General features: G+C 39.9%; 1 protein-coding gene across 1 annotated transcript; it reads left to right on the forward strand.

Moving 5' to 3' along the window:
• Nucleotides 1-3,965: 3,965 nt before the first annotated feature.
• Nucleotides 3,966-8,883, forward strand: LOC149253324 (uncharacterized). Its single transcript, XM_089454440.1, has 9 exons — nt 3,966-4,147; nt 4,551-4,576; nt 4,683-4,910; nt 5,094-5,779; nt 5,870-6,002; nt 6,131-6,220; nt 6,321-6,829; nt 7,211-7,540; nt 7,972-8,883. Exons 1-9 carry the CDS (start codon nt 3,966-3,968, stop codon nt 8,881-8,883), a joined length of 3,096 nt encoding a protein of 1,031 aa, XP_089310566.1.
• The last annotated feature ends 1,585 nt before the right edge of the window (nt 8,884-10,468 follow it).

Here is a 10,468-nt window from a genome sequence, read left to right on the forward strand (position 1 = left end):
TAACCTTTGATTAGCATGCATTCTCCCTTGTCCTATCACATCTATCTATTCTCTATTAATGTTTCCAATATTCTTTTCTTCACTATCTTATCCCCCATGCCTTGTTAGAGGGAACAGGTTCAAATGGGAACCAGAGACTACTAAGAGCTAGTCCACAAGGAAAATACCCATATACACCATTGACTGGAGGGATTTTCATTGCATTAATATGAATTCATTCCAAACCATATCCAAGATGAAATCGCATGTGAAAAGGGAGAAGATTCTATTTAGAGGTGCTCATTGAATGGACCACTTGGATTTTGGACATAGGCCACATGAGAGGTCACTTCAACAAAAAGATGCAGACCTTGGGTATTTATTGGGAAATGGAATTTCTTTTGGGCTACACCCTCATGGATAGTCATGAGCACAAAATTGATATTCTCCACTACCTCAATCACCCAAACCAACATTTGAGGCACTTGGATTGGAGAATGGAATAAATTAAATAACATATTGGCATTCCACCCTCAGCTAGGAAAACATGCAAGGGATTTAAGGAGCATATCTAGGTTACAAGTTGTGATTCATATCACTCTGCCTAGTTATTGACCATGTCTATATATTTTTACTTATGTTGTAAACTTTGTTCTACTGAGATGTTTTGGAGAGAGTATCTATTTTTCTATATTTACTTTTAGATCATTTTTCACTTGAATGACCCTCTCATCCTTGGGGAGAGTCAATTATAAATCTAGTCAGGCCACCCTAGTGAGAGACTGATCTACTTAATTTCATTTTTTCTACTCTTGCTTTTGAAGAAAACAATTTTTTTACCTTAAAAAAATTACTTTTTCATGATCGGATGCAATTGCTACACCAGATACAACTATTTCATATGTGCCACATAAACCACTCGAGCTAAGATATTTTGACTCAATAAAATGGAGAAATGGGGGTAAGTATGGTGGATAAGTCTTCACTTTCCACCATTGAATACAACCATTTTAAACCACAATCTTTAAAATATTAAGAAAATAAAATAAACTTTTCAGATTTTTTTTTTAAACTTTTATTGCTTTAATAAAATGGAACAAAAAAACAATTATTCCCAATGTAAATATGATGTATTCATGTATGTATCATAACATGTAAAGATAATAAAATAATATTTACATTAAAAAAATAAAAAATAGTAATAACAAAAAAATCAATGTCAGAAATAAAATCTTTAATTTCCACCTTAATTTTGAATCAAATTTATATAGAAAAATTAAATAATTGAATGTGAAAAGAAAACTACTCCTTAATATGAGGTAGTTATATAATTTCTTTACTACTTAATAAAGAGTTTAATTTCTTCATCATGTCAAACTTCTCATCCTTATTAGGGAGATAACACAATATTTGAACCCAAAACTTCTGATTGGGTGAGACTTCACTTCCATAGCCATTACCAATTTGCTACCCCAAACAAGTGATTTGATTCTTAATATAAAATTGAAATATAATATTTAAAAATAACAACCATTACCAATTCGCTACCCCAAACAAGTGATTTGATTCTTAATATAAAATTGAAATATAATATTTAAAAAATAATAATTATAAATCTATTATTTCAAATACAATGTTGAATAAATATTGTAAAATCAAATGATAGATAAAGATAGAGAGAGTTTTTATTATATTATTAAATGTTATTGAATTAAAAAATAGATCAATAAATTATAAATATCTTTAAAATAAATTGAACTATTTTTATAAATATTTTTATAAGAATAAATATTTTATAAATACGAAAAAGTATTTTATAAATACGAAATTGTGACGCCCCTCATGAGGTGTAATATTGGTAAATTAGTAAGTTTAGCTATGAGATAAACTCTGTTTCATGAAATATAAAAACTCTGTTGTTTAGTATTGTTAACCAATATGTTAATTAATGGTGTTATCATTATTCAATCTGGATACATGATTAATTATGGCCAATCACTGTGAAGGTGGTTAAAAAATAAAAAAACCCTAACTACCTTCAAGAGGCAGTTGAGACCCCAGGAGGAAAAGGGGGGAAAATGCCAAGTCTGGTTAGGATCAGATGGCAGAAAGGGAGAAAGGAATGCTATGTCCGGTAGTGATTGGATGGCATGTTTGTGAGGAAGAAAATTCCTACACTCGCTACGTCTGGTTAGGATCAGATAGCGAAATCTGGCATAGCCAGTGAGATTGCAGACGAGAGGATCTGCTAATGTGCTTGGGGGTGGAAGATCGAGGAGGATCTTCCTACGGACGGGTGGTTGACAAGCATTACGCACAGGTTTGCTGTTAAACAGGTAAGGATTACTGAGCTTACTAACTATGAATTTGCAATGTGGTTCTGTGTGTGCGCATAGAATAGTGAAGAGTATTCTATTCGTTTTCTTGACAAAGAAAAAAAAAAGAAAACTGTTCTTATGTATTCGGCAGAGACCGATTCTGTACCTATATTTATGAATGCAAGTATTGAACGCGTAAGAAATTGAAAACTCTGTAATACCGACAGTAGAATAAACATCAAACAGAAAAGAAAACAATAACTTTACTCTGTACTCTCATGCAGATAACATTTAGAGAGAATCGAACCATAAGCAGATAAATAGCTTCTTATATTGTAATATAGCAACATTAAACAATGGAAAGTCAACTATTAATCGAAATAACGAGCAGGCCGAATTCTCGTTGGCGAACCATAATATAAGCTCTGGTAGAACAAAATACCCCTGCTGTTATACAGGAAAAACAGTCGAGTAAAATACACAAGCGGAATATAGATTTGTTCTCAGACTGAGGAATTTCTATACCGCGAAAACAAAACGAAAAGAAACCCTAACATTTATGCATGCACACGGTAATTGCCAGAGACCCGGCTCTCCAGAGTCAGCGCCGCTAGGCGTAAGTGAATGCTTAGCCGGCAGGGCTCCATTGCCGAATTAAAACAAGATAAGGCCACCATAGAGCAATCATTATATCTGTAAAGAAATTGAAAGGAGATTCATATACAATCTGAATGCACATTAAAGTCGAGTTGTAAGCGAGATTCCCTACGAACATTTCTAAGCAGAACTCGGGCTATACCCAGATAACATTAACACATAATAAGTCTGAACTAAACAGTTAAGAGATTATATTATAAATACTGTGGCAACATTGCCTAGAAACATTGTTTACGAACTGTGCATGACCCAGAAACCAAAAGAACACATATATACAGCTTAAACCAGCAAACAGCGCTTGGCGGGGTTCCGACAGTAGTCGCATAACAAAACAAGAACTGTTGCAATTAGCCATATAAATTTAGAAACGAAAACATGTAACATCGCAGCAAGAAACCCTGGTTATAAGTCGCAGGGACCGAATGCTAGAGAATAAACCTCGGCATCCCTGTTCAGATGAATTATAACTCAGATAATGCCCCGTAAAGAAAAGAACAACTAAAACGCAGGTCATATGGTACCGTCCAATTCTTACCTGTAGAGGGACAGCGGAGGAAGGAACCTGACTTCCACGGTGCCGGCTGGTTGCCGAAGCATCTCCCTGGCACGATAATGTAAAGGGTTAGAACCTGCTCGAAACTGTGAAGGCCATAAACCAACAACAAAACTGAGAGCAGTAAACAAATTCGGAGGCATGGTCGCCCTGGGTAAATGATGGCAAAGGAGGGTAAGTAAATGAACATTAAATATACCTAAGACCGGAGGAATAACAACAGCATACCCCTGTGTTCTTCGCACTGAGGATGGGTTCCCGGATCTGCCAGAGAACCTCAGCACTTCGGGCGGCATACAGTAGCTCAACATGAAACAATAACAAGTCTGTATAAAGAATACTTTTAAATACTTCAACGCAAACCCTACCCCGTGGCGTAACCTCAACCCTCGATCCAATAGAACTCCTATCCATCGTTCAATCAGCGAAGAGGAACCGGGAAAAGACCTGAGCGCGAAATGGCAGAGCCTGAGGAATTTGTCCTCATGGCACTTGGAGTTTTGAACACGCCACAGCACATGGCACCTTGCAGGATGACCGTCGATCAAGCTAGGTGGATGACACTCAGTGACAAAGCGCCGAAATCGGGCAGAGCAACACCACATCAGCGCCTCGGAGATGCAGCTCAGTACGCTGCTTAGTAAATGCCATAAACGAATCGTTTATGAGGGTGAACATAACACTGTACCAGGACATGTCTTGGAATTGTATCCATATTGCTGCATGAAAATGTTAATATGGATAAACATTGCTAAAACCCGAATATGGGCATAAATAATCTATGGATGAATATGAACCAAACATAACCCTTGCAATATATATTAAAGTGAAGTTTTAGAACGTAATGTTCATAAAGGTTGAAACATTATATATGTATATCAGAATGCTCATAAAGATCGAAACCATATATATATGTACCAGAAGTACGTGGAGGCTCCATGCAATTCATATGTATAAGCATATTGTAATTGTAAGCTGGTAAAAAGAGATTAATTTTTTTTTTTTTTACTTTTGTAACAGAGTGTGACAAATTGGTATCAGAGCCCCGGTTACAACACTGTGACCTCGGGTAAACTTTAATAAAAACAGTAATGCATAAATAGTGTCATGACAACCAAACTAAGAGTATACTGAAGTATATAATCACAGCTGTTGAATTAGTTAATCTTGTACAGGTTGCAGCAGGATGAGACGAACCAGTAGCGCTCCTCATAGGAACTTGGGACAACCAGATAATGTAGCTCATCCTCAGGGAAATCCTGAGTTATGGGTACAACTGGGGGCAGAAGGCCGCAATACTGATTCGGCTATATTGAGGACAGTCCAGGAGCTGAAGGACGAAATGGCCCGTTTACGGGAGGACAATGCAAGATTAAACATGGAACAGGAGAGGATTCTGAAAAGTTTATCAGATAAACAACATCATCAACAGTCCCATCCTAGACCTGAACAGACACGAGTAACAGATGAACAGAGCTATCATACAGAACAGGAGGAAGCAGAGGAAAGAGCCGAGACGCGAGGAGAGAAGTCTGTTAACGCTTCCGAATATCAAACTCCAAAAAGACCGCGAATGGAATTACAAGGTGAGTTTCGAAAGATTAAGCCACCTCAGTTTGATGGGGAGTCAGAAGAAGCTGCGGAAGCATGGCTGATCAATATGAATAAGTATTTCCAAGTGTACGAGTATGATCACCATCTTAAAGCTCGGCTGGCTATATTCCAGCTGCAGGCCAAGGCCACATTATGGTGGGAAGAGGTCAAGATGGTGTGGGGGGTGAGTGAGCAGGATGTGACTTGGGAGGCTTTTCAAAAGTATTTTAAGGAAAAATACCTGACAGAACGCTTCTATGATGAAAAAGCACGAGAATTTCATGATCTGCGGCTGGGACAGCAGACCATAGATGAGTTTGTAACCAAATTTACGTCTCTGCTCCGTTATGTACCGTACATTCGAGAGGAGAAGGCTAAGGTGCAGCGGTTTGTAAGCAGCCTACCTCTGGCAATGCGAGAAAGAATCGAGTTTGATAATCCGAAGACGATGGACGAAGCCATTCGGAAGGCTAGACTCTGTTACCAGCAGAGCAAACAAAAAGGAGAAGGTTTTGGGAAGCGATGGGCAGACAAGAAGAGCAATAGAGTGGCTGTGGGAATTAAGGGAGCTCGCAACAGCTTCCACAAAGGATTTTCGAAAGGAGCCAGCACTAAAAATCCATCAAGGAGTCAGATCAGATTTAAGCCACCTGCTGACTCTAAATACTACAAACAACAGGTTAGAACGGATAATGAAGGTGCAACAAGGCCACTGGTTTAGTGTTGGGGTTGTGGTGGACCCCATTATATTAAGAATTGTCCTCATCAGAAGGAAAGCGACCAGTTGTCCCAGATTTATGAAGCTTCTACAGTGGGAGACGTGGCCAGATCCATGCCCAGAATAAATGCAGCACTTGAGGATCGACAAGCTGACTACCAGCCAACCATGATTGAGTTTGAAGGTAAGCTCTATGATCGAACTGTTTCTATTTTAGTAGACCCAGGAGCTACTTTAAGCTATGTAAGTCCCAAAGTTGTGGAAAGCTGCAGGTTGCAAACTGTTAAGTTTAAAAATCCTTGGTTAGTACAGCTGGCCACGGGGGCCAAAGGATGAGTGCTGACGAAGGTCAGCAACTGCCCATTAAGGTTAGCTGGTCAGACAATAACAACAGAACTGAATGTACTCCCTCTTGGATCTTATGATGTACTGATAGGAATGGATTGGCTGGAAAAGTGATGGTCTGTAATTAACTGTAAAACAAAAACCATTTCGTACCGAGATGAACTGGGAGTGGAAAAAGAAATTCAAGGCATCCAAAAACCGGTGCAGATCCGGCCAATTACGGCCTCACAGCTAGCTAAAAGCGTGCGGAAGAAATGCCAATTATATGCAATTCAGGTGGGGTATGTTGGGTCTGAGAATAAAATTATGACAGTGGAAAATATTCCGGTGGTGCGAGATTTTGCTGATGTATTTCTAGAAGAAATCCTAGGGCTGCCACCCAAACGGGATTTGGATTTTACCATCGAATTGGTACCCGGTGCAGCCCCAGTATCCCGTGCACCCTACCGGATGAGTGTGCCAGAATTAACTGAGTTAAAGATGCAGCTGCAAGAGTTGTTGGATAAGAAGTATATCCGCCCCAGTGTATCTCCTTGGGGGGCTCCTGTGCTGTTTGTTAGGAAAAAGGATGGAACTCTTCGTATGTGCATAGACTATAGGCAGCTGAACAAACTGACGGTCAAAAATAAGTATCCTCTACCCCGCATTGATGAGCTGTTCGATCAGGTGAAGGGGGCGACAATCTTTTCAAAGATTGACCTGAGGTCGGGCTATCATCAAATCATAATAAAGGATGAGGACATAGCTAAAACCGCTTTTCGTACTCGTTATGGACACTATGAGTTTGTGGTCCTGCCTTTTGGGTTGACTAATGCACCTGCGACATTTATGTGCTTGATGAATAGTGTATTTCATCAATACTTAGACAAGTTCGTGTTAATCTTTATTGATGATATACTTATATATTCCCGGAATATTAAAGAGCATGAGGAGCATCTCAGAATAGTGTTACAGACGCTACGGGAGCATCAGCTATATGGCAAATTAAATAAATGTGATTTTTATAAAGAACAGATTCAATATTTGGGACACATCATTTCAAAAGAGGGTATAGCTGTGGATCCCGAAAAGATCAAAACCATAATGGAATGGCCAACACCCAAAGATGTAGCAGATATTCGATCCTTCATGGGGTTGGCTGGTTATTACCGACGGTTCGTAGAAGGTTTTTCCAAGGTTGCATACCCTATCACCTCTTTGCAAAAGAAGGGGAAAGTGTTTAAGTGGACAGCAGATTGTCAACGGAGCTTTGAGCAGCTCAAATACCTGCTCACCACCGCACCTGTGCTGAATGTTGCAGACCCAGAGAAGGAATATGTAGTTTGCACAGATGCAAGTAAAGAGGGCGTAGGTGGGGTGTTAATGCAGGAAGGTAAGGTGATCGCATATGAATCCCGAAAATTAAAAGAGCATGAACAAAAGTATTCCGCCTATGATCTGGAATTAACCGCGGTGGTTCATGCGCTGAAAATGTGGCGCCATTATCTAGTGGGAAGAAAATTTTTGCTGATGACTGATCACCATAGTTTGACTAGCTACTTTAGTCAACCAACCTTAAACGCGAGACAAGCAAGATGGGTGGACTTTTTGGGGGGTTTCGATTTTGAAATTAAGCATTTAAAAGGAAAAGAAAATAGGGTAGTTGATGCACTGAGTCGAAAAGTGCACTGTCTTTATGAAATCGGTATTAGTAAGGGACTGTCCACCCTTGATAAAGAACTTGAAAGGGCCGCTGCTCAAGATAAAAATACCCACATGATATAAAAAGGGTACACCTTGAATGCAGCCGGAATTTTGTGCTACAAAAGAGGGTTTATGTACCCAATCAAAGTGGCATTAAAGAAAAGATTCTGGATGAATATCATAAAAGTCCTTATGCGGGACATCCGGGCTACCAAAAATTGATCACCTCGCTTCGGAAAGAGTACCACTGGCCAGGCATGAAGAGGGATGTGGTGGAGTATCTGGCGCGATGCTTAGAGTGCCAGCAGGTTAAGGTTGAACATCAGCACCCTGCGGGTTTACTACAGCCACTACCTATACCAGAATGGAAATGGGAGACCATTACCATGGATTTTATAACGGGATTGCCAAAATCCAAGAAGAACAATGACTCTATAATGGTTGTAGTAGACAAACTCAGTAAGTCAGCTCACTTTATACCGGTTCAATCCACCTATCGTGCGGCTCAAATCGCCAACGTTTTTATGCAGAATGTATTTAAACTCCATGGGCTGCCAAAAACAATAATATCCGATCGTGATGTGAAATTCACCTCAGTTTTTTGGCGAACCTTGTTTGAAGGTCTGGGAACTCAACTGAACTTCAGTACCGCTTATCATCCGCAGACTGACGGGCAGACTGAGCGGGTGAATCAAGTGGTGGAAGATATGTTGAGATCTTACGTGATGCAACAACCCACTCGATGGGAGGAGTATTTACATCTGGTGGAATTTGCCTATAACAATGGATACCATGCATCCTTAAGGATGAGTCCATTCGAAGTGCTTTATGGCCGGAAATGCCGTACACCATCCAGTTGGTGCGGACCGGAGGACAAACTCTTGTTGGGTCCTGAGATGTTGGAGGAGATGGAAGTTATGGTCAAAAGGGTCCGAGCTAATTTGAAAATAGCTCAGGACAGACAGAAAAACTTTGCAGATCGGAAGAGGACATTTAAAGAATATCAGGTTGGTGAGCACGTGTATGTCAGAATCTGAGCTAGGAAAAGTACCCTTCAATGGAATGCTTGTGCCAAACTGGCACCACGCTTCTGTGGGCCTTTCCAGATTTTGGCGCGAGTAGGGCCAGTAGCTTATCAGCTAGCCCTACCCAGCCATATCCGGGTTCATAATGTCTTCCATGTATCAGTTTTAAAGAAATATGTCTATGACCCTAGGCACATAATAAGTTGGCAAGATATTCAGGTGAGAAAAGGCTGTTAATAGATGTAAACTAAAATATGATGCTAGTAAGCAGCTAAACTGAATACTGTGTGTTTCAGGTGGAACCGGAAGGAGAGTTCATGGTCGAGCCAGTGAACATATTAGATCGGAGAAGAGTCGAGCTGTAGAAAAGGACTATCCACCAGGTTAAAATGTAGTGGCAGCACTTAGGGCCTGACGAGGCCACCTGGGAGGATGAGCAGAGCATGAGGGAGGCTTATCCCAAACTGTCTTTGGCTGAACCACAACATCGGGACGATGTAGAACTTCAGGAGGGGGAGATGTGATGCCCCTCGTGAGGTGTAATATTGGTAAATTAGTAAGTTTAGTTGTGAGATAAACTCTGTTTGATGAAATATAAAAACTCTGTTGTTTAGTATTGTTAACCAATATGTTAATTAATGGTGTTATCATTATTCAATCTGGATACATGATTAATTATGGCCAATCACTGTGAAGGTGGTTAAAAAATAAAAAAACCCTAACTACCTTCAGGAGGCAGTTGAGACCCCAGGAGGAAAAGGGGGGAAAATGCCAAGTCTGGTTAGGATCAGATGGCAAAAAGGGAGAAAGAGAATGCTATGTCTGGTAGTAATCGGATGGCATGTTTGTGAGGAAGAAAATTCCTACACTCGCTACGTCTGGTTAGGATCAGATAGCGAAATCTGGCATAGCCAGTGAGATTGCAGACGAGAGGATATGCTAATGTGCTTGGGGGTGGAAGATCGAGGAGGATCTTCCTATGGACGGGTGGTTGACAAGCATTACGCACAGGTTTGCCTGTTAAACAGGTAAGGATTACTGAGCTTACTAACTATGAATTTGCAATGTGGTTCTGTGTGTGCGCATAGAATAGTTAAGAGTATTCTATTCGTTTTCTTGACAAAGAAAAAAAAAAGAAAACTGTTCTTATGTATTCGGCAGAGACCGATTCTGTACCTATATTTATGAATGCAAGTATTGAGCGCGTAAGAAATTGAAAACTCTGTAATACCGGCAGCAGAATAAACATCAAACAGAAAAGAAAACAGTAACTCTACTCTGTACTCTCATGCAGATAACATTTAGAGAGAATCGAACCATAAGCAGATAAATAGCTTTTTATATTGTATTATAGCAGCATTAAACAATGGAAAGTCAACTATTAATCGAAATAACGAGCAGGCCGAACGCTCGTCGGCGAACCATAATATAAGCTCTGGTAGAACAAAATACCCCTGCTGTTATACAGGAAAAACAGTTGAGTAAAATACACAAGCGGAATATAGATTTGTTCTCAGACTGAGGAATTTCTGTACCGCGAAAACAAAACGAAAAGAAACCCTAACATTTATGCATGCACACGGTAATTGCCAGAGAC

Source organism: Pinus tabuliformis, chromosome 7, assembly GCF_031772625.1.
Source record: "Pinus tabuliformis cultivar Carrire ecotype Pingquan chromosome 7, CPIR1, whole genome shotgun sequence".
Taxonomy (NCBI): Eukaryota; Viridiplantae; Streptophyta; class Pinopsida; order Pinales; family Pinaceae; genus Pinus; species Pinus tabuliformis.

Bases quoted from the DNA above. Each gene is read 5' to 3' on its own strand.
- LOC149253324 (XM_089454440.1), top strand. From the start codon at position 3,966: ATGGCAGAGCCTGAGGAATTTGTCCTCATGGCACTTGGAGTTTTGAAC. The intron at 4,911-5,093 runs GTTTATCAGATA...TGGAATTACAAG, and splicing joins ACAGGAGAGGATTCTGAAAA to GTGAGTTTCGAAAGATTAAG. The intron at 6,221-6,320 runs GTACTCCCTCTT...TTTCGTACCGAG, and splicing joins CAATAACAACAGAACTGAAT to ATGAACTGGGAGTGGAAAAA.